Source organism: Dermacentor silvarum, chromosome 7, assembly GCF_013339745.2.
Source record: "Dermacentor silvarum isolate Dsil-2018 chromosome 7, BIME_Dsil_1.4, whole genome shotgun sequence".
NCBI classification, from domain to species: Eukaryota; Metazoa; Arthropoda; class Arachnida; order Ixodida; family Ixodidae; genus Dermacentor; species Dermacentor silvarum.
Genome location: NC_051160.1, coordinates 21,944,231 through 21,968,406, shown reverse-complemented (window position 1 = coordinate 21,968,406; position 24,176 = coordinate 21,944,231). Strand labels below are relative to the sequence as shown.

Here is a 24,176-nt window from a genome sequence, read left to right as displayed (position 1 = left end):
GCCATCAGGCAATTAGTTAAAATATTAATTAATGAATTTCTGTTAATTATTCGATTAGGCATTTGAATTTCTTGTGCAAGTAATGTCCGCCTCTTCGAGTAGACCAGCTTATAAACTAGAATTGTGCTATCTGCCACAGGTAATCTTAAATAAATTTTGAAAGTGTTTGCTGAAACACCCTGTATATGCCTTTAGCTATACAGGACAATTTTCGTAAGTAATTTTCTTGCTAAATTAAATTTCTCTCCTTCACTCTCAAACTTGACCCGATTTTAGAATGTTTAAATGGCTGGCTGCATTTTTATTCATTACTCGACAGCGTTCGATAAGATCTGTCGCGAACTATACTATACAGTTGAACGCCTCTACAACGAACGCCTCGCATATAACGAATGTCGAACTCTATATATAGGAGGGAAGCGGTGGGTTGTAGCACTCTGGTTGTAGAGACGAAGGCTGATTGCAAGCAGGCGCCTTCAAGAACTTGGGACTGTGGTGCTGTACTGAGATGCACACTAATAAAAAGAAAATAATTTCTCAACCGTTGTAACTAATCTGAGTTATAGTAAATAAGGCTACAATGCTAATTAGGTTACCCTGCGCTAATTAAGTTACCCTGCTGAACTCGAGGTCGCGGTTTCGATCCCGCGGCCGCGTCAGCCGAATTTCGTTGCAGGCGAAATGTACTCGTGTACTTTTAGATTTAGGTGCATGCTCAAAAAAAAAAACCAAAAAGAAACTAGGTGCTCAAAATAAATCCCGAGTCCCCCATCATACGGCGTGCCTCATAATCCGATCATGGTACATAAAACCCCAGGGTTTAATTATGATTTTTTCAACTTGGGTTTTTAAACTTCGTTTCGAAGCTTCTAAAAAAAAGTATGCGCATTAGTTAGGCCTCGTTCAATCGTTCATCGAATGGCCGTGTCTCGGCGAAAATTCGATATTAATCTCCGCGTGGAACTCGCTATACTTGATAACGACTTTCCGGAGTTCAGGCAGCTGAGTCATGCTGCAGATACATTTCTTGAAGCCTTCCATCCGTTTCGTTATCACCGGCGCCTTTAGTTGGCAGCGAATACTAGGAGTCGTCGCTTCCTGCACATCCTTTTATACCGAGGAGTGATTGGCAACTTGTCCGATATCAGTACTGTATTTTTTTTTTTTTTTTGGGGGGGGGGGCATATCGTGACCGTGATAAGGTTGAGCCCTGTTGCGGTCGGCTCCGGCAACCAGATTATCCGTGCTGGCGCTTCAAATGAAGACAAAGGCTTCGATAAATACATTCATGGCTGCCGCTGATACCACTCAGTGTAGTATCACAGCACAGCCCAGTATGCATGGCGATCCTGATAATGTCCCTTGTCACTGACCCCGCGCGCCCCTAAGAAGCCGTGATAGGGAAACGGCAAAGAAAAGGTTGCCGTGCATACTTCGTTTTCGGGTTGTTCTTCGGTGCCGCATTTTTTTTTTTTTTCTACGTTTCTGGAAGTTGGGGAGATTTCGCTGTGGAACCCAAAAGTTAACCTCGGCGATCGACGCCTTGACTGCAGCCTGCCGGTTTTCCGCCATGTGGCCTTCACCGAACAAAGGCAATGTCACTCATTGGTTGTTATACGTGGCTGCCGAAGCTATTCGACCACGTATGGTTTTCTTAAATGCCCTTTGCCGAATGCATTCTGCGGCATTAAGTTAAGTGCTCGTCGCGAAAAAATGCTATAGTTCAAGTTCACAGACGGCAGAAAACTTGAAATTGTTTCTCCGAGTGACCTTATCTCCGTGCTGCTTACGACTCTTACAATAGACTTTTCCGCATTACTTTTTTTTTTTTTTCGCATTGTTTTAAGTGGGAACAGAAACACCTCGATAGAACCGGCTTGTCCGGGTGGCTGACAAACGCTGACGAACAAAGCAGCCACGAAGGAGGGAGCAACTGACAAACGCATAGCAGGAAAGCGACACGTTCTCTGCAATTCATAAAACGCACGACGAGTTTACAGATTGGCGTAGGAACGCCAACAGGAGTCTTATGTGGTTGCTTAATTTCAGCAGCTGCGAACACACATATGGCGCTCGAGCGTCATTTGTTTGTGCACTCACGGGGGACCCTGGCATGCACGATTTCCGAGAACTTCTGCTGTAATATCGAGCTTCTTTGAGCTCGGAAAATTGCAATTCCGAGTGTTTTAACGCGCCCAAACCACGATTTGATAATGGAGGCACGCCGTAGTCGGGGAGTCCGGATTAATTTTTACCACCAAGGGGATCTTTAAAGTGACCCCAATGCACGGCCGGCGACGCGGGCGTTTTTGGCATTTCGCCCCCATCGAAATGCGGCCGGGATTCGATCCCGCGACCTCGTGCTTAACAGCGCAACGCCGTAGCCGCTAGACCAGCGCGGTGGGTCTCTGTAAACTTAATAAGTGCACTTAACGAGTTATAGATGTGATGTCTCATTGGGACCCTTGAGGTATGAACAAGACACGTGTATTGTCGGTCACAATTAACCTCGATCGTTCCGTTTAGGCGCCAGTTATCAGTCTATTTTCGCGAATATTTTCCACTTAAACGGTGTTCCACATGAAATCGCAGAATATGTGAAACACCTTCCCCTACATTGGTATATATATATACATTTTTAATGTACATAACAAAAATATGTGGGACTGGGTTTCCAGTGATATAGCCACTGTCATCCGAAAACAGTGTTCCTCATAACTGCAGTGTATCTATTTTCCGGAACATTGTTTCACACACACACATCTACCTGGAACCCGCGTTTAAGCGAGCGGGACATCGTTCCACAAACTTAAAAAAAAACAAAAAAAAGAAACGTGGTTCCATTATAGTTACCAAACAAAAAACGTGGTTCCACGCGGTTAAACAACAGTTACACTGTTACCGGTTGAGAAACAGCGCTGGTGGTCTCGCTTTTCCCGCTCTTTACTTACGCGACAAACGTTTGCACTGCAGGACACGGCGGCATACACGCATGCATGTGCGGCAGAGAGCCACGCTGCTGTGCGCTAATGCGCGCGCGCATCAATCACGCGCCCGCACAGGCAACTAGCCGTGTTCGCGCTGAGCTGTCAGATACCACACACTTTGCTCATGTTACATGCCGATCTCGCTGTAGAGGACCGGCAGCAATTCTCTTCAAAAGCGGCTTCCTTTCTGGCTGCTTTTCTAATCTTTCGCCGAGCTTGTTTACAACCGCCGAGCTGCTGCTGCAGCAGCGACAATCGGCGGCTGCCTTTTGTGCACAAAAAGCTCGGTATACTTTAAGGCACTTAGCGCGCCGCGGTATGGAACGTCGATTTAGGCTATGTACTGCTCGCGCCTCGGTTGGTGGTTTGTCGGCGTGACGGTGGTGGTCAACAAAGCGAAGATTTTTCGGCCACCTCGTCGGTCCGGCCTGTTTTTGGAGTCGATTTCCTGGCACGGGCAGGCATGCTTTGAGGGAGACCGCCTCGAATCGCCTCAGGAGATCCACCGCCGCCCGCCTCTTCCTCTTGTCTTCGTTTCTAAAACGACCGAGCCAGTCGGCGAAGGCCGGTAATCAATGGAATGGACGGACGGTCGAAGAAGCATGCCTCGCAAAGAAAAAAAGAAAGAAAGAACGAAAGAAAACTCGCTTCCGCCGTTCTTAGAAAGAACACGTTGTTTTACTACGGCATGCGGTTACGCGACGAACACTCCACTCCCCCTTTCTTTCTTTCCTTAATCGCTGGAGGCTTGCGAGAAGAAAAAAAAAAGGAAAAAAAAAAAAACTGTTCTTGCGTTATAGTGCTGGTGGCGAACTTGGCTTGTGCCCCGACGTAGTGGACGGCGGGAGTCTCGGCAAGCACTATACTACGGCGCACGGTATACCGGTTTTGCCGCCGGCGGTGTCGGGCGTTGCATGCAAATGTTTTGGGCGTCTCTTTGAACCGCTGCCAACTGCGGTGATCTGCGCGCTACTGGAGCGACGGTGAACCGGGTACTGCGGGTAGTCCCGGCGGCGGATTATAGCTGCGAAAGCACGGATGATGGGCTGCGGTGTACAGGGGTAACGCTGAACAGTATAAAGCGTTGTGCTGGTTAACATCGAGTACGATGCACTCGCAGCATAGTTATTTATTTGTTTGGTCAAAAACCCTTTTCTTGGGTTGTGGAAAACGAAAAAAAAAAAAAGTACTAACAACAATAAGTAACAATATCTATCCTCCATTGCTTGACCGTTTCACTACCAATATATATATATATATATATATATATTTTTTTCTTTATAAAATGTCCTTTTATGCATTGAAGCACAAAAGTAACTGGAATGCCAATGCATTTCTCCGCAAAGTTCGGGAATTAATATCTCGAAACTGGTGTCATCCTGAGAAGGGTCGGTCCCACTTGCGAACTCCACGGCTAGAATTTGTAAATTGCAATATGGGTCATACCTTAATTAGTTTGTTAATCAGTTGACTATGCATATTAATTTTCTTGTGCAAGTAATGTCCACATCTTCGAGTGGACCAGCTCGTTAACTATAATTGTGCTGTCTGCCACAGGCAATTTTTTTTTTTATTCTGAAAGTGTTTGCTGAAACACCCTGTATATATAATATGCAAGTAACGGTATAGAAGGGTCCATGGTAGTTTATATGCTCTGACGGCGCCTGTGGGGTCTCTCTGGGCCGAAGCCACCACTTGGGGCCAGAAGAGTGGAAATATCAACTTCAAGCGAGCGCCTCTTCTTCAGTGGATGTAGGTGGAATACATTTAGCAAATCAACTCCCTACTGCCAGCGAACGTTAGCAAGCTTGCGAATGGCGGGTTGTATCAACTGACTGGTTTAGATCTATAGGCCGGCAATTGCTCCACCTGAGCGTCTCTTTCGCTGGCACTGTGGTAGTTTATAACACCTGTCGAACAACAGATCAGTGTCTCTTAGAAATGTGAGAAGAAGGCGTGAGTCTTCCTCGCGGGCTATATTAGTTAGCGGGCCCGTCCTGAAACACAAGGCGCTGCAGGCAAGCACCATGTAAAGGCCTTTCTTGTGTATGTTCTCAAGAAGCCTTTCGAGCGGCACGACTACAGAAAGTGTTCGATGTCTCCCGTGTCATTGCACGAAGTACGCGGCGGAGAATCTGTATACGTCCCGGATAACCATGCAGGGGGGTATATGCAGATTCCGCCATTATTCGATGCAGTACATAGCGAGGTTTTTCTCTCGATGGAAATCGCCTGGTTACGCAGGGTAATCCAAACCGATATCATGTGAGCGCGGATGTCCGATTTCGTAGCTTGATTGCTTTTTAACGAGATTCTTTTGCATATAGTCCTTCGATTGCGTGTGGGTGAAGTGGGTATATGCTTGAGACGTCGATTCACGCGAAATCTCGCCGATGTTACGTTAAAGGTAATTTTCCGATACAAACAGCGCGGTTTCTTTTGCGTTTTTGCTAAGCTTATGCACATAACTAGCTAGTTTTGTTCATGTTGAGGATTGCGCTTGTAAATCCGCGAATTTGAATTATTATTCGGTTAAATGTATGCAATTAATCGTTCAAAAATTAATTGCCACACAGGAGGCTTTCTTTAGAACGCACAGTAAAAGCGCCACGCAAATGTAGATAATTGAAATTTGTTTTCCAGTGTGTTCTAAAACACAGTGTTTACAGAAGTTGGCTCATGAATCATTACAGGCTAATTAATTAGGATCAATAAAAAATATACTGGACGTCTTTTCAAGGTTGCTGCCAACGACATGCAATTGGTCTCATCCGCATAGGCTTCGTTTCTTAAATCGGTGATGATAGCTGGCACACCCGGTATACATAAATTTCTGTATAAGCGACTGCTTCTCCAAAACATTGAGAAATACGCGAGGCAAAAGTGTCGCTTATATCGCATTTGTGGCTATGTGGTGTGCATTTGTGCATTTTATATCGCATTTGTGACCACGTGAGGGGCGATATATATACATAGCGCCGGTCGTTTACGTTTGAAATCCGTTTTCGTTGCTGTTAGCTTCTATGATTTGTCTGTCGCACAACATTTCTCGGGCGTCCGCTCCGTGCAAGTGTGCTCTCACAGCCGTGTAGTGGTAGGATCGCGACGTCGCAGGCGTCGTAGGAGAAAAAAAAAAAGTTGGAAAGCCAGCGGCGCTTACCACGACATCTCCAAACGTCGCGCCGAACCGCGAAAACGTCACATTGTGCGGAGGGAGAGAGGGGCGACATCGCTGGAAGAGAAACGCACTGCTGTTTTTTCCTTCCACGAAGAGAGATAGGACGGCGCTCGGGCCATTTGGCAAGAGGACAGCCAAAGGAGGCCGCGCTCGAACGCGACGTAGGCGTTACGTCGCGTCTACGTCACTGATACGTGCCTACGTGTCATCGCTGGGGGGAGGAGAAGGGGCGAGGGGAAGCGCATAGAGGAGGGGAGGGATCCGTCGCCGTTCCTGAAAAGAAAGCGGCCGCTCGGCGCGCAGCACACTTGTGCAGTTTCGTAGCGGACGAGCGTGTATTTAGTCGCCGGCGGCTCATGGATACCGACGTGTGGTCGAGCTGTGCCATGGAGTATCCGATCCAAGAGGACTTCTACGTGGACAGTCTGTTGAAGACTGACGATGACCTCCAGACACCGGTTATCATGGAGGTTGACATCGACTTGGATGTGAGTCATGCCAACAGCAGCATTTTTCTCGGTTTGCGGCAGCCTAGCGTAGGTGTTTTCGAAACTGCGGTAAACAAGCGGTTCTGGCGCTGCGAGCAGACGACGAGGGGGGGGATCGCCAGAACGCCGGCGCGCGTTGCCTCCGCGGCTTGAAACTCTCGCGAAACTCTTTGCTGGCTTATGTTGTGCGCGTTATTTCTTGAGTTACTATACACTGCCGGTCGCGAAACGGAGTTCTCTCTCTAACGCTTGTCGGTTCATTACATCATCGGCTTGCCTTTCCGGTGTGTGCTTGCTCGTTGTCGCGGGGGGGTGCGCCTGCCTTACCGGAACGCCGCGGAGGTCCTAACTGCATCGCTGCCAAGTCGCGGCGCCCGAATCAACCCCTCTATTGTTTTTCTCGGAGCCCGGCCCTCCCCTGGATACAACGGCGGCATCGCAAACTCTCGCCGACACTCGGTAGTCTGCCGCTCGCAAGAGGCCGCCGCTTGTCCCCCCTTCGCTCGACAAGTTCGTGTCAACTTTCCGTCTGTTGCCGGTGTCTTCTAGCAGCTTTTAACGTCCACAGGTAGTGCCACGGATTTTACCGATTTCTCGCGCTCGAGTTTCGTTATCGTGACGTCGCGATCTTGCTTGACGGCGTCCGTGATACTACTGCTAGATATTGCATGACGGAATACTCGTTTTTGTAGCTCGCTACAGCGCTCACGCATCAGCACCGCATCCTAAGAGCTTGGAGCTGTCGAACGTTTGAATTTCCCAAGCGCGACGGTGCGTTTCTGAGTGTAAACAAGTCCTGCACAGAGTTGGGGTGGTCGGTCGGTCGCCCCCCCTCTTAATTACCACTTCGGCACCGCCGGCCACGCTCCATGGCGCTCGCGAGTCTGTTCAGGGAGACGATAAACGTTGCGAGCAGGGTTCCGCTCTGGCGCCCTGTGTTTTATGCAGTTACGTGCATTTGTACATACATGCATCGTTCACGGGGCACTAACGGGTCCCTGTCGCGCATACGCGGAGCGTCTACACTGGCGGCGGGGCAAGGCCTTCGGGGGGCAGACGCACCGAACATGCCTCTGCACGTTTCTTCGTGATTAGCTCTTGCCTCGCGCTCCGGCGAACGAAGACGGGTCGTCGATCTTTTCGGTTCGCGAGGACCGCGGCGTTCTCGGCACGTCGAGGAGGCTTCGAATTGACGGCGGGATTCGCCGTTCGATGGCCCCGCAACGACGCCTGTACACTTTCGTCCCTCGCCCTTCTTCAAACGCCCACGCTGCCGCTCGCGGGATTTCTTTTTTTTTTTTTTTTAAACAGCCCTTGACTGGTTGGTCGGCGGCGCCCTTGAAATGTAAGCAATGGTTCTGCTCTCTCGAGCGGCAACCGGTGCGAGGTCTTTCGCGCTGTTCGACTCCGTGTCTGTGCGTGCGTGCGTGTCGTGGAGTTTTTTTGCGACGTCGCGTCCAAGGCCGCACGCGTTTTGAGTATGGCTTGGCTACGCTAGCGGCTTGTGCTTGCCCCGCACGTCTCTGTCCATCCCTTTCCCGCGCACCACCCCCCCCCCTTAATCTTCATTTGCTTTTTCTATTATCCTTTCTCAGTTTCGTCAGCGCTATCGGGGTTGCCTTTTGTCTCTGCGCACCTGTGGCGTACGTGCCTCGCGGTCGCTCCCATTCATTTTGTTCCTTGTCTTCTCCGTCGTTCGGGCTCGTTTCTGTCGATTTGTTCAGTTTTTGTCGCTGCCCGCTTTTCGCCTGCGCGGTTTTGATAGGACTCTTGGTGGTACGGTACCAGGACGAAAAGAGTGCGCCCTTGGCAAGGTCTGAAATGTGTCATTGTAATATTCTGACTCCAATAAGTCAGGCTCTGTAGAACGTTTGTGAGTTTTTTTAGCGTCGGTCGATAGAAACTCGGTGGAACCTCGATGTAGATGCTACAGCCAATGTAATTTGTTGGTAGTCGTGTACTGGCCGAACATTCGTGGGATCGGAAATTGAGCAACAATTACCGGCGAAAAAAAGAGCTCGGACGATACTTGTTGAGACCTGTTGAGTATAGTTTCCGTTTCGAAGGACGTCATTTGTGGGTGCGGAAAAGCGTCTCGCAGTCAGTCGTATTCGAAGCTAATCAGGCGATTTCCTTTCATATTGGTCAACAAATTTATGCATGCGCCTCTAATATGCATGCTTCGCTCGTCTTATGTCGCAGGGCAAACTTTCCGGGGAACAAAAAACGGTGTACATGTGCAGTATTTGTTAAAAGCTTCGAAGCCATTCTGCGAGTGGGTTAATATATCTCACCCGGGCCAATGGCAAGGCTGCCGTAGCACAACTTGCGCCATGAAGTCCAGGACAGGACAAGTCCAGGAGCACTCTCCATAGGGCGCCTTTAGAGCAACCTAGTGTTAAGGCGCATTTGACCCCATTGGTCCTAGCGAGAATTCAGCGCTAATTTATAGCCGCGCACGTTGCGTAACCGTTGCTCTTATATTGACTGTAGGATGTGAGACGCATTCCGGAGCAGTTTTTCCTACTAAAATGACTAGGGGCATGGAGGAAGAAATCCTGACGCTGCGATCGCTGAGCTAACGTGTCAATGGATGGCTATTACATTGATTTAACTATTACATTTATCTGTAGTATTCCTGCTCGTAGCTTCACACGTTGTTGTGACTTCTATACGGCTTTTTTTTTTATTTCCAGGCACTCATATCTAAACGCATGAAGGCAATGAGTCTCCGTGCACATGAATGCCAATTGTTGCATTAATAACGCAATCTGGCGTTGAAAATGATCAATCTGCAGAGCCTGAGAATTGCACGAAGCCAGAAAGGCGGACTTTATAGGCAAACCCACGTACTATACCCATCATTCTCCTGCTGGGGGTATCATCAGATTCCGCCATGTTGGCGTTTTGAGCCAATCAGGGACGGCACAACAGCCGCGTGAGCCAATCAGAGCTGACAAGATGGCGGATTCGCCATCTGTGCCGGAAATTGTCAATGTACCGCCCATACTTTCAGCTCCCGGCCGTAGACACTATAGCGCCACCTGTAGTCATTCTTGTAGGAAAACTTGCAGGAGTTAGCTCTGACAGGGCGCGGTTCATCGCTTCAAGCCTCCTGTGCCGGTACGTGTAAAAGGAGGCTTTTCAACACGTGGCAACGCGTACGCCGCCTCGATCTAGCTCTCGTCCGCATGCAACGCACGCTCGTCGTTTCGCGCTGTCGTTAAAAGCGAGCAACTCTACGTATATCCATCTGCCCCTGTCGTCGCTACATTTCACTGCCGCTACACGTGTTTCTTTTCCTCCACTGGGCGGCGCGGCTTTTGAGTCTGGAAGGAAGAAAATGGGGGAAAAAAAAAACGAATGTGTGTCGAAACAACGGCTGCGAAGAGTGGCCTCCAAACTGGAATCGCGCCGAAGAAGCTGTCAGCGCCCGGCGCGTTTGCCAAGGCCTACCCCCTCCTGCGGTGAAGCTGGCCGCACGAGCAGTTTTATAGCCAGCCTGGGCGCGTAGAAAGCGCAGTGTCATCACTCACTTGGTCCGTGGCTGGTTGTCATGTTTCCGCGTTCTGCCCGGGGGCACAGGACGCATGCACTTGACACCATCGTGCCCAGCGAACTGCCAGATAGCTCATTTACATCGAATACGTATAGGCGAAAACGTGTTTCTATCTCCCATCTCTGCGTGTATCTTATCTCTGTTCTCGTGAATATCCTTACGAGCTGATAGCGTACGAACAGCCCGACCCTCACATAATATAAAAGAAAACGCTGCTCGTATTTTAGTTCAAACATGATGACATTGGATCTATAGCTTTCTGTAGTGCAGATTGGGGACACGGGCAACGGAACACTTATAATCCGAAACTATGGGTTCATACCAGCTAGCCCGACCAGAATGCTTAAGATAATGCGAGATAATAATAAAGTGCGGAGATAGCGCTTTGCGCTCCAAACTTGATTCCGTTTGAGTCAGTCGATCTCGCCAAAGTTGATGCCGTTTACAATAGAGCTGTCAAAAAGGGTGAATGCCTGAGGTACCAAGGGATCGAGGCGGTTGAGGTCGTTGGACGAAGGGAGTGACTCGTCATGGACTACGCGGCCATACTCTGCTATGCTACAACTCCCTTCGCCCAAGGACCCCAACAGCGTCCCTTCGCATACCTCCGAAAAAATCACCCTTCTTGACAGCTCCATTGTCAAGGGCATCAACTTTGGCGAAATCCTTTCAAACGAAACCCCTTTTGCTTTCCCAGTCACAAGTTGTTCCAATCGAGGAATTTTCTTTGGTGGCTTGCTGTTCGCCGCAAAGACAGTCAAGACTACATAATCGCGTTGGCGCGCGAAGCGCTGCACTTTGAACGCTAGCTGAAAGGTGTGGCTGGAGAGGCACACGACTCCTTGTCATCCTTATTTTCCTTGTGCAGTCCGAAGCAGGTGTCGCTCATGTAGGCCTTCCTTGCAAGGACGAAGCGACAATCACGTGTGTGGCTTTCGTAGAGTCCTTCGCGCGCCCGCGCGTCTTTGTTGCGAAGGGCACTAGCCGTCATAGTGACGCCGACACTGCGGGCACTTTTTTCCCTCTTATTCTCAGCCTGAGCGGTCATTTGAACTCGTGATATGTAATATAAATTATTTAAATTCTTGAGTTTTACGTTCCAGAACCACGATATGATTATCAGGCACGTCGTAGTTGGCAACTCCGGATATAGGTTTTTCTGACCACCTGGGTTTCTGTAACGTGCACCCAATGCCCAACGCTAGCTGATGCGTGGCGACGATGCCCTCCAGTTCAATAGTGGTGGCGTGATTGACTTTGGGTTATTGAGCGTAAGAACAATATGGCTCTCAATTCGCCGGAAGTTGATTCGAGTTCAGCCGGGGCTGCGGTTAATATATAGCCACTACGCATGCGGCAGCCATGCCGTTCGAGTGCTCCAGAAAAATATGTGATTGGGTTGGGACGTATCGGCTTAAGGCCCACTGTCGAAACTACAGATGCGAATCAAGAGCTGTTTCGTTTCTCAACTTGTGAATTGTCGCCACTCGTAACGCTGTAGTTTCATCTTCCAGGTAACCAAATGCTAACTTCCGCACAGCTTTCATCTGCCTCTAACTTCAATGACGACGTCCACTCCCCATTAAGCCGGTGGGTGGTGCTGCATGCCAGGACGCCGCAAAGTGTATTAGGAGGCCAAGGAGACGTTACGGTGGCTAGATCCATAGAGACGTTGAGGAGGCGCGAACCCTTCGACCAGCTGCTGCGGATCTGACTTTGCTTGCTTATTATGACAATCCGTGTTACTGCTGCACTGTCCGCGAACGCAGCGTGGGCAGGAACATTTCCGAATTTCGCGAAGTTCGCCCCCCTCCCATTGCCGAGGCAGACCATCTCGACGACAGTAAAAGCACCCCACTACCAGGCGAAATGCGGGGGAAGCGAATTGGAAAACGAGGTCTGGCGGCGGTACGTTTCCGCATCTAATGTAGCTAGCGTCCCTGGCGGGCCCTCGTCGGAGGAAAAAAAAACGAGGGTTTTGCGCCGTTTCGGGGGGGCCCCCCCGAGGGCCGGTCGGTCGGCCGCGCCGTACGTAGACTGCGGCGCACCCTTGACCCGCTTTGTGCGCGTGGCTGGCGGTGCCTGTTGGTCGCCCTCTCTCAGTTATAGTGTTTACGGGCGCCGCGTGCGAGCTTTTGGCGGGTGGAAAGCTACTGCGGGCAGGCACGCTTTCTTTCCGCTGCCCCTGTTGCGTCTGGGGGCCCGACGAGGGAGAGGAACACACACCGACGCTTACACTGGGGGACAGGAAGTGGCATTGGACGACGATATGGTGAACATTTCCCCTTTTTTAAAACGGACCGGTGGCGCATGTACCTACCCACCTGTACACTACTACTATACACGGTTACTATATACGGCCCGCTCGGACGCCATCTGCCGAGCTCGTTTCGATATTGCGAAGCGCTCGCTGTAGCGAAGCTCGTTGCCGTGACGGCCGGGGAAGTTGTATTCCCGAACTCGATACGAGTTTCCGTGCGACACAGTTTTTCAGTCGGAAGGAACGAAGTGAATGTTCGACTAACGTCGTGTTTGAGGCCAGACTCGCAACTTCTAGCAACTTAATTAATATTCGTCCGCGCGCGCTCACGATTTCACTTTCTGTAAATGATTATTTTTATGATTCGTGTTAGGGGGGGTTCACGTTTTCAGTTTCGCATTAGTGTTGTTTTTATGTATCGTTCCCACCCGCCCACTGAACATTTCGAGACGCGAACGATCGCCGGTGCGGCGCCCTTTCCGTGGACCCCGACTTTTGGCGCCATCGATTAACTAACGGCGCGACATCGCGGAGACCGATTGTCGCGTCGCTTGATGAGCGCTGGCGGCCGGCCTCCTTCTCGTTCTTTCCGGATAAACCTGCCTTCTCGGAAAAAAACGGGGACGCATTTTCGTGGGAGTGCCTGTGAGCGATCACACGGCCTTGTCTCTTGACCGTAATCTTCGCCCACAATGTACTGAGCATTGCACACACTGACTGCAAAAAGTTGCAGCGGCGCTCTTCCAGGGGGTCCTCTTCGCCCGCCATTTATGTGCGCCACTCTTTCAATTCCCTTTCGTTCGATCTCCTAGGGAGGATTATAACTTTTTTTTCCTGGTATTTCGGATGCCTTCCCGGAGGTGATGTGGTGATGTTGATGATAACCTCTCAATTTATGTCTGAATTAAAAGGAAGTGCATATGCGTGCCACATGTAAGACGTGCATATTTTATTTATTACTGTTATTATTTTAGACGGTTGTAATTTCCTAAACATTTGAACAGCAAACTGCCAAAACACAAGGAAAGAAACAAAAGCATATAGGCCTTATGTCGTGCAAGGCATAGGAGAAATGTGTAAATGCACTGGAAGCACTGTTTCTTTTTTTCACGTGAAGTGAGTTTTCAAATAGCCCTATTAATCGTGCCCAGATGCACGGCTATGACCAGGTGTCATTTTAGTTGCATGACACTATACTTCAAGATGTCTAGTTATCCGCTTTTATTTATGCATAATTATTTTTCATAAGTTATCGTCAGTTGGACGCCAGTTCTGTAGAAAAATGAGTTTTTTTCTCTGTCAGCTCTGTAGTAGTAGAATTTAGCAACTATCAACTCAACTGTGGTCCTCCTTTCGTTGTCTTTGCAGTATTCAAATTTTTCGGGAATCACTGGGATCCCCACACGCACCACTTCCACGCTGACTCCCACAACCTTGAAGAACATAGAGGAGTCGTTCCTGGAGCTGCAGTCGGTCCCTCCAGCACCCATGGAGCATCAGCACCAAGCTGGCTTCGTGCCACCCGTGGTCAACATTGCCCAGTACCAGCAGCAACAACAGCAGCAGCAACAGGTTAGTCTCAACTCATTGTTGACTAGCTTTATTTCTATATTGCATTCTTTAATGCTATGAAATTATGCGTCTGCAGTGCTTTTAGTTTTACTGTTTACAACTCATATGACTGTACCTTAGAGGCAATTACCCTTTACTCAGATAGAAAGCATAAGGCTACATTTTTGGTCTTGCTCAATCACTCAATCCTCTACTACATAGTATTCAGATGTTTTTACAGATTAGGTGCGGATGAATATGTAATCAGCTGGTGTTGGCTGGCTCACTTGAAAAAAAAAAAAAAAAAAGACATTGTCTTCAGTGGTCCTGAACTAAATGTTTTTCATATTGTATTATGCCCCACGTACATTACCCCTTTAATATAAGTTTGGTGGTGAAGCTTGGATTTAGTGTGCCGCATGTGTTCCCTAGTTGACACCCCAGCAGTGTAAATGCTAAGCAACAGCATGTTCTGTGAAACTGGATTCAAGCCCTGCAGTGCCCAGCCAGGTGGCACTCTTGAACTTGCTGCCGCCGTAGGCGCCTCAGTGACCTAGCCTTGTTAGACGGCGCATGTAACGTTGATGTTGTCGTCCTCTATGATGTGTGTTGTGCTCAAGCCGATCAGGCTTCTCCTTTCTGGTCGCAGCAGCAGCAGCCTCCGATGGTGACGATCAAGCAAGAGGTGGACGACGATTGGCTTCCCCCATGCACCACTCAGCAGCAGCTGCAGCAGCAGCAAATGACTCGGCACATCAGCAACACGCCTACACCGTCTCCACCGCTTCCCCCTAAACCAGCGCGCACTGGTGGTGGCAGGAGGCCCAACAGGAGTGAAAAGGTGAGCCTCCGCACACAGCAACGCGAGTGAGGTGGGACTAGGCGCTCTATCAGCTAATCTCACAGTTAATGAGTACATCAACCTCATTTGTTTTTTTTTAGTCTTAGCTATTATCAGTCAATGAAGCAACCAATCAAACCTTTATACACAATTTATTCTAAGCAAATTTTATAAAGGTAGGACCCCAGAACTCTGCTCAGAGTTGTTGGGGAGTATAAAGATCGAGGGGACCATAAATTAAAAAAAAAATACTAGTGTGTTGTAAGTGACCACTTATTTAAGAAAAGCTCAAAAAGAGAGAGTGCCGGACAGTTGTGCATAGAGAACTAAAACAGAATATAGTTAGGAGTGTCATCAGAAGCAGCAACAAATAATGGTGGGAACTATATTAGTAATCAGTCCCTGGCCTGAAATGATGAGAGGCGATAGCCAAATCAATTACAGGTGGAAAAAAAGCGCCCCTTTTCAAATTCAGTTGTGGGTCTTCTGTGTGCCAGTGGATTACCATAGTGCTGCACAGGCTGATTCAGATGTACTGCATAAAATGTTGCACAGCTGTGTTCCTGTGTCTTGCATCTTGCTGAGAAAAAGGCAAATGTTGTTCATATCATGTATTCGATATCCCTTAATAGGTAGCATTGTGAAAGGGCTCGATTTTCGGACTTGTTATTGGGGAGTTTTAGCTCTTCCCCAAACTTATTACCGTTGGCAGTTCTCTGGGTTTCTGGAGAGGCACTTGGAAATGACACATCTTGTGACGCAAAGTTTAATGAGAGAGCACACAAAGCTTATGCATCGACCTACCACATTCTACTGCACTGCTGGTGTAAAGCGTTGGTAGTGGCATAATCGTTAACATGCCATGCTTTTACGATTTACTGCAACGAGAACACTCGCACGACACAGAAAGTTTTCAAATACATTGCAGTTGGTCAAAGCACCACAAGGTGTCAACTACCAGCTTTGCTGCTGCCGTTAACAGTTCTGCTAAACTGCAAACAGTAAAAAGTTTGTGGACAAGCTAAAATTTTCTATTGCTACACTGTGCATGCCATGTAGACCAGAGGCAATCTGATTTCCTTCTTTAAAGCAAGCTTCTATATATTGCAGAATATGATTACCAGATTCTGACAGTTGCTTATCGATATTGTTTTCTTGCTTTGCAGCTGAGTCCTGAAGAGGAAGAACGAAGGCGGATTAGGAGGGAGCGAAACAAACTGGCTGCGGCACGTTGTCGGAAGCGGCGGATGGATCACACAAACAGCCTCATTAAGGTCAGTATTGTTTGGGTTCCCACCAAGAAGTGACCGCTCTCAAACATTGATTAAACCGATTTCAGTTTTGCAAACATTTTAACATAGCAGATAGATACAATGCTCTCCTTTGTACTAGCCATGCTTTTTTAAAGAAATGGCCATAACCTTTGGCAAGGATTTGATCAAGTTAATAGCTGCGAATGTCCACGGTGGAAAGATTAAATCTCTAAGGTTTCAAATTTTAATGAAATTCTCTGTTTAACAAAATAATGCTCAGCTTGAACTCTTTGGCTACTCATCTCAATGCCACACATGTTCCTTAGCTACAGCTATTAAACATAGGTGGAAGAAGCCTTCTATAGAAAGCTGTCTCCTTTCTATCTTAACTGTGGGTAGCATAACGTCTCATGAATGCAGTTGTTGAACTGTAAGCTCAGAAGAATGTAATCATTGATGTAGTGCACAAAATGTTTAAATTTCTGCGCCTAATAAACCATGTCTGCCAGCAGTGTCAACAAAACTTGCATTTCCCTGCTTCATAGACAGTGTAAAGCGAACTATTGTAAATACAAGAAAAAGAGAAAGTCAGCATTAAAATATTAAGCTTTGTTAGTGTTGTGAAAGGAGAATGAAATAGTCTGAACCGCTATTTGCTGCTGCTGCTGCTTTTAGGATGAAAGGACTCGCACGTGACGTGATCTGATGCATCCATTCTTGCAGGAAACGGAAGGCCTCGAAGATGCCCGAAGCTCACTGCAAAAGGAGATCGCTGCACTGAAGAACGAAAAGGAAAACCTCGAGTTTATCTTAGAAGCTCACCGGGCAAGCTGCAAGATGCCCCACATGAAAGCTGTTACCACTGCCTCTTCTACGATGAGCGCACTCTCGCAGCAACGACCTCAGCATCTCCCTGTTGTCACCTCATCAGATTCCGGCCCTGTCCGCAACAACCACAAGCTTCCGAATGCCCCTGGCCGAGCCCCCAAGTTTTCCCGTCCCAACTCTCTCGCTGTTACCTCGGTGTTCACGAACTCGGATGGCAGCAGTGCCCTGAACAACAGCTGCAGTGTTCCCGCGTCGTGTCCGTCGCTCTTGACGGAAGTTGCCGGTGTGCCCATCCAGACTCCGTCAGCCGGCATGTACAGCTTTGAGTCCATCGTCGAGGGCACCGGAGCGACACCCACGGGAACCACACCTCTCACGTTTTCACCAGTGACGTCATGTGCCGAGCAGCAGCGCAACACCAATGGTGACCTCTCCAGCCCCGACGGCATGAATCCCCCCAAGCTGGTGTCACTCTGACCCCCACAGCATTGAGGTTTGTGCACCTCGGGAGCTGCAACCTCTGACCGAGCCTCTCATGGGCTTGCATGCACCACTAGTTCTTTCCCCGAGTGGCATTGCTCGGAACTTTTGACGGTGCAACGTATCATGTGCAACATTGTCATCCTCTCATGCTGGGACCTGTTGCCCTACGTCCATTTGCAACGAGTGGGACACATCCAACGTGATGTGCCTACTCCCGAACTGGCTGCTCTGTTCTGTTTCGTCTGGAGGTACTTACAATTGCTGGGGGTAGTGTCTTTGTTTGTACTAAAGCTGGAAATAATCATCAGCTCCTCAAACATACCTAGCTGCTGCATCGTTGTGTGCTGCCTGTGCCTTTTAAAGTGGAAGGTATTTCTATACTTCATTGTTTCCTTTATTTCTGTCATGAGCCTGAAGTGGATTATTCTTTTCTTTAATCAGGTTGATTAACGGGCTCATCCACCGTATAAAATTGACCGTGCATACTTTTCAATGCTTCAGCACCTTCCTAGTTTCTACTAAGAACTGTTGCCATCAGAGTGTGAAAATTTGATTTATGAAGTGTGGCTCTTCTTAAGTTCTCTACCTATGTATTCCATTGCTCACTATCCAAGTTATTTTTGATGACCAAACTTTGTCGATCCAAGTTAAATTTGCCGCTGTGTCTGCTTGACAGGGCTAAGTATGTGTCACGCCCTTACGTGCATATGTGTCCTTTGCTGCCTTGCCGTGGTGGTAACCAACACCCTTGAACACTGCTTCCTCATAGAGCAGTTAATTCCCTGATGACAGCCTGTGGTGTACTATAATTCTCAGAAGATTTTTGAAGTGGTTGTTGGCAGTGCATTGTTAGACCAAGCTGTTGCTGTAGAAGGAAGTCAGTACAGTTGCTCCAGTCAAACACCATTCCTCTGGTGTCGCAGATTGCGGCACCTCGTGATGCAGGTCACCTTAGTCGGCTGGTTGTGAAGTCTTGGGATGAATGGGTTCGTACACCCGTGAAGCTCATGTGTGATGATTTTGGTGGAGGCTGCTTAGGAACTGTATGCTAGGCTGCAAGTTTTGAATTTGCTCAACAAGTGTCTTCTTGTCGCCTCAAATGTGCCATGCCAGAGTGGTTTGTCACTGTTGGGTATCGGGAAATAATCTTGTTTTCTTAGTGTGTTTTGAAGGCTGCCTCCGATTGTCATTTACTTGTAGCATGCTTGGACAATTTCAGCTGAATTAGGATAATATATAATGTGCACAGCTTTGCAGACAGTCCCTTGAGCCAAAAAGACTAAGGATGTCGGAGGTCAGAAGTTTATGGACATTGATGTCGGCACCTTTCAGCAAGGCTTCTCATTCAAGTTCATGTTTTTTTTTTTTTTTTTTAACCTTGCAGTTTATATGTAAAGTGGCTGTACCCATGACAGTATGTCCTACGCTATGCAGTAACATAAATATGTGCATACCTTAGTCCTTCACTTTTTCAGCTTTGATTGTCGGAGCATGCAGAAGTGCATAGCGTGGCTACTACCTGAAATGAATTGTTGCAGAAGGCTTTTGTGCATAGAGTCAATGAAAAAGCTTGTTAGCAATGGAAGAAGGGTTTCCCGGTAGAACTGTGGGTCAAGCCAGCAGCTGTAGTATTGGCGTGGCGCGCACGAGTTTTGCATTCAATGCATAATGCCAAAATATCCTCAGATAATCATAGCCACAGGTTGAGCATTTCAGATCATTTGTGCAGTGTAACGTTGGCGCCATGCACCTAGTCTGTTTTTATTGCAATTCATTGTGTGAGTGAATGAGTGTTTTCATAATCAACCTTAAGCAATATGGAAGGAGAATCCCATCACATTTGTGAGCATTGGGGATCGGTGATTGTAGGTGTATGCAATTCTTGACATAAGAGTGGAAGCCTGTTTAACTTGGATGAAATTGAAATTAAGTGATGTGAAATCAATTGTGTATTGGATGTTTATACATTTTCGAGTGAAGTTCTGGTTTAGCCAACTTAGACCAGATGTTGCAGTCATTTCACCAGCAGGAACCACGGGGGTGGGGGTCATTCTGTAAGTGTCCACCTAGTGGACATGTCCATTTCATCTGCTGCTGAAGTGCTGATTGGCTGGGGGCACCTGTCTCCCTCTGATGCGTACACCAGCCCAGCTAATCAGAGCTTCAGCAGCAGACAAAATGGACGTGTCCACTAGGTGGACCGCTTCCGGAAATAGCCCCGCTGATCTCCATTTTAAACAGGTTTCGTTGTACTTAACATTTCACATGAGCGTCTGTGTGTTAATTGCTCTTCTTTTTGTGTATGGCATGTGTGCGTACGTGATTACAGGGATCTAGGGACTGAGGTTGGAAGGGGAGGGAAGGAAGAGAGTTTTTATTCTGGCATTGTCATATCATCACTCCTCATTTAGTACAGCTGTTTCATTGTGTCACGCGATCACATGCATTTCTGCTTGCGCAATGGCTGTTACAAGTGGTTCTGTCCTACACGTAGCATCTCAACGCGACACTCCTATGAATCTCGTAAAGCGTACAGTGCTGAGTATCCTGCCATGTTGGTGACACGGTCTGCCGAGATGTTTTCTGAGAGGTGCGAGATTGTACGCAGTTTGTATGCATAATGAAGATTACATATGCATGCGTCTAGCATGTATGTTACACCAGTAAAAGATTATAGCAGCAAATGCTGGGCTTGCATGCTCCCTAGCCAATGCAAACATTCTTCTAAAGTGCCACACGCTTTTTCCTGCAAGAGTGGTCTTATAGTGTATATTTTCTATACAAAACTTATATTAATGATTACAATAATATATAATGCATAATGCTATTTTAGATTACACAGCAATAATGCCATTTTATATCTGCACAACAACAATGAATGTGTGGTTGTAACTCTCCGTCGTTGCAGAACACAATGCTCATGACTCTCATTATGCACTTTCGTGAGAATGTTGATGACGGTATGTTTCACCTGCTTATTTGCAGCTCCGAATTGTACCAAAGACTGCTTGTGCCGAACGGAACTTTCATTTGCTTTTTTTGTTTTGCACGCGTTTATTGTTTTGTTTGAGTTGTTAAATCTAGAGTCATTCAATGTGCTGTGTTTTTAGTTGGTTTTTGTTATAGGTTATTTATTAGCCAGGAACTGATGTTCTCGGCTTCCTTGTTTCTTTTGTTGAGCTTCTGTTTCTTTTCTTTTTTACTTTATTTTTTTAATGTGGTTCCGATATGGCACACAGCAATGGAGTGTTTGAGAATCATGTTCTGCCATACATTTTATTGTTTTAGTTACATCTTGTCTTTCATGTTGCATTTAAACGTCTCGAGATTCATGGTGTGTGCGTGCCTGCTTTATCGCTTTTTAAGCCGAAATAAAGAGAATGTTTCATATTTTTATACCTGCAATGTGGCGTACGAATTATTAAATTTTAGAGCTGATAGAATTCATAAACACGAAAATTTTGACAGAAGTCCAATATATTTTATCACCACTCATCAGAATCTGCTAAGGGTTTGGCAGTTCAGTATTGGTTTTCTGGATGAAATTGGCTGGAATTTATTGCACTGCAGACGGTATCAGCATCGGCTTTTTTTCATGTCTGGAAACGGTCATGAATTCACTGTTCGGGTGTTGGGTTTCAGTTCCAGCATTAAGATTAGTTGTCAAAACATCCTTACTACTTTCAGTTAAAATTTTTGTCTAATTTTTATAATTACTTGTCTAATTACTACCATCAAGTCATTTTAATTTGTATGCATTTGGTAAAAAACATACGACATCCCAAGGAAATCGAGAAATACCAAGATATTTCGAACATGTTTTTCTGAAACACCCCATATACTCTGTCTGTCATACAGGTGTTTTCACAATTTTTCAGTTGCTTACCAAGCAAGGACCAGAAAAACAACAAATGCATGCAGGTCAGAAGGAACCAGCCTTACGTAAAAGAAACTGTTCAAAAAGCAGTCGGGTGGCAATATTGGTGAAGTTATTAGCTTGCCGTTTCTTTCTTTTTCTTTTTTTATCTGCACTGGTTTAGAGGTGCACACATGCAATACGCAGACAATTCATTCTCAATGAATCTGGATGCATGCATGAGCTGCACTAAGGTAAGTGCAAATATTTGCCTACAATTTCTTTTTATAACTATCAGCCAAATCAACTTCACTGCGAAGCAAAAAGTCTCTTAATGCTAATCAGACTTGTCCTGCATCTCTGCAAGCACCTACAAGTTTAAAATTGTAATTTTGGAATTATGGGCAATTTAAGTCTGACTCTCCTCTTACTCGGTTCTATTTTTCTTTAAACTTTCCAGGATACCGCTGGTGGTGTTTCATCCATATCGCATATCCCCTGATCTATTTGCTTCATTTAGCATAAAGACTCTAGCTGCGGATGCAGTTGACATTTAATAATACAGCACACAATGTGCTTATCATGAAAACCTTTGCACATCAGTCTGAAAGAAAAAGCCTCCTATATACATGTGAGAACCTTGCATACAGATTGCATCTTGCAGTTTATTTTGATTAACACTGCAATTGCAAGAGGATAGAGAGATTTAGATAGGAACTTCAAACAACTGAAGCTCATCATTTAGAAAGATCTTCACTGCAACTAGCACTGACTCTATGAAAAGTCTATGCATTCAATTAGGTTGACTGCATTGACAACATTCGACTAGAGAAGCAGCCCTAGTCTGGACATTTCACCGTTGTTTATTGATTGATTGATTGATTGATTGATTGATTGATTGATTGATTGTGGGGTTTTACGTGCCAAAACTAGTTCCGATTATGAGGCACGCTGTAGTGAAGGGTTCCCGATTAGTTTTGACTACCTGGGGTTCTTTAATGTGCACTACAACGCAAGCACACGGGCGTTTTTGCATTTCGCCTCCATCGAAATGTGGCCGCTGCAGCCCACTGTTGTTGAACTTGCCATGTTGCCATGCTCGCCACCATCTTTCCATGAGGGCAGCCATTCACTTTATTACTGACTCAAAGAAATTCAGCATGTTGAAATTTGATAGTACTCTGATTAGCATGCCAGACTACGGCATATGATTTAGATTAGTGATTATCATGTGAACGTATACTCTTTGAAATTATTGTGTGCCATTTAAAACTCCACGAAAGCAGCATCACAGAGCAGTGGCAAGCATAGGATGCTGAAAAATAAGCACTTCTGGAGGGTATAATGTTTTGTGTAGTCATTTAATCTACACTAAATCTGTGCAAGAGAAGCTGCTTTGTTAATGTAAGCAATCACTATTAAAACTTACGCATTCATACTTGCCTGTATAGTAAGGAATAACCAAGAGAAGGTCTATGCTCACACAGCTTCAATATTGTTTTTGCATTTGTATTTTTCTTGTTAATTTCGAGTGGATAGCTAGGTTATCTCTAAGCTAGGTTATCTCTAAGGTATTTTATTTGATACCCTAGAATAGTTGTGAGCACTTAATATCAATAAATAACTATTGAAGCAGTCATGAAACTGATATGAAACCCTACTTAGAAGTTAGTAAAAGCAGTTAATGCATGTAAATATATATACAAGTTATGCATGTATTACTTTGCTTGTTGGGCTAGTTTGTACATAGCTGGAAGCGATTTTAGGCGCTAAATAAGACACGGGCTAAGAATAGACACGGACAAGCGCATATCCTGATGCTGGGCTAGTTCTTGTGGCGCGAATTGTTTTTGTATTAATGTACTGTTTTATAATCATACTTCTGGATTCAGCACAAAGCATTCCACAAAGTAACTCGCATCGGTACCGCAGTCGTACTGATGCAGTAACCTTGATCAGAACCTGGAGCTAGTGTAACTAATGCCCATAGATAATCACACCGTGAATTCTGAGATCAAGCAGCAACACCATTGCTACCATTGTACAGACGTCGGGTTCGGTCTCGATGGTCTCAGACACAGGGATACTGGCTGTAGTCTGACACGTACTACGAAATTTTCCTTTATCCAGCGTCTGTGGTTTGCAAGATCAGTTACAATTATATTGCAAGCACAAAGAGGGGCTACATTAGGCTCTTGGATTTACTTGGAATGGTGGCTCGTAGATGGCTTCCTAGCGAAACAGAAACTTTAACGGAAACCAATGGGAGGGGATCAAGATAGCGTCTAAAGGATAGGAATCCGCAATTACCTGTTCTCTCTAATGACCAAAGATGACGCGCAATCATTCTGTTTCAGCGCGTGATAAAGCTCTGCATGCACATTTGCAACGGTTGCAACAGAGTTGTAACCGTTGTGCATATGCATATGCACAACGGTTATGTGCATATGTGCGTTTGGACTAAATGTGTGCTTTTGGAGTTAGTGTGGAAAGCTTGGCTAGTTAGGCCTGGCTTAGTTTTGATAATAATGAATATGTAAAAGACGTCGACGAGCAAATTGTGTCGTTTCTGTCGTTCGTCCACCACTCGCCATTTTTCCCTCAGACAACGGAACACGCTGCCACGCGGCACAAGAACTGAAATGCATGTGAAAAGCTGATTTCTAAATTTAGTGCGCGGACGGCGTGCATAATCACAAGCTAACGTCAAAAGACTTGTTATTATAAAAAAAAAAATCGAACGAAATCTATGACATGGCAGCCACGCGTATTTTTGGCACTTGCATACGTATTTCACATGGCCTTTGAGATTCGTGCTTGTTCCTCATCTTTGAAGGGGGCGAGGAGCCATCTAAAGTGAGGAGGAGCGCATGAGGGTGCGATGTGTACATA

The 24,176-nt window shown here is 46.6% G+C and overlaps 1 protein-coding gene across 3 annotated transcripts; it reads left to right on the top strand.

Annotated features, from left to right (window-relative positions):
- The first annotated feature begins 6,460 nt into the window (after positions 1–6,460).
- On the top strand, positions 6,461–20,824 carry LOC119457699 (fos-related antigen 2). Of its 3 annotated transcripts, none has more exons than XM_037719350.2 (5): positions 6,461–6,653; positions 13,841–14,044; positions 14,676–14,864; positions 16,031–16,138; positions 16,841–20,824. In XM_037719350.2, exons 1-5 carry the CDS (start codon positions 6,522–6,524, stop codon positions 17,420–17,422), a joined length of 1,215 nt encoding a protein of 404 aa, XP_037575278.1. In that variant the 5' UTR covers positions 6,461–6,521; the 3' UTR covers positions 17,423–20,824. The 3 variants fall into 3 exon arrangements, with proteins under 3 accessions (XP_037575278.1, XP_037575277.1, XP_037575275.1); XM_037719349.2 differs by having other exon boundaries at positions 14,673–14,864; XM_037719347.2 differs by having other exon boundaries at positions 14,652–14,864.
- The last annotated feature ends 3,352 nt before the right edge of the window (positions 20,825–24,176 follow it).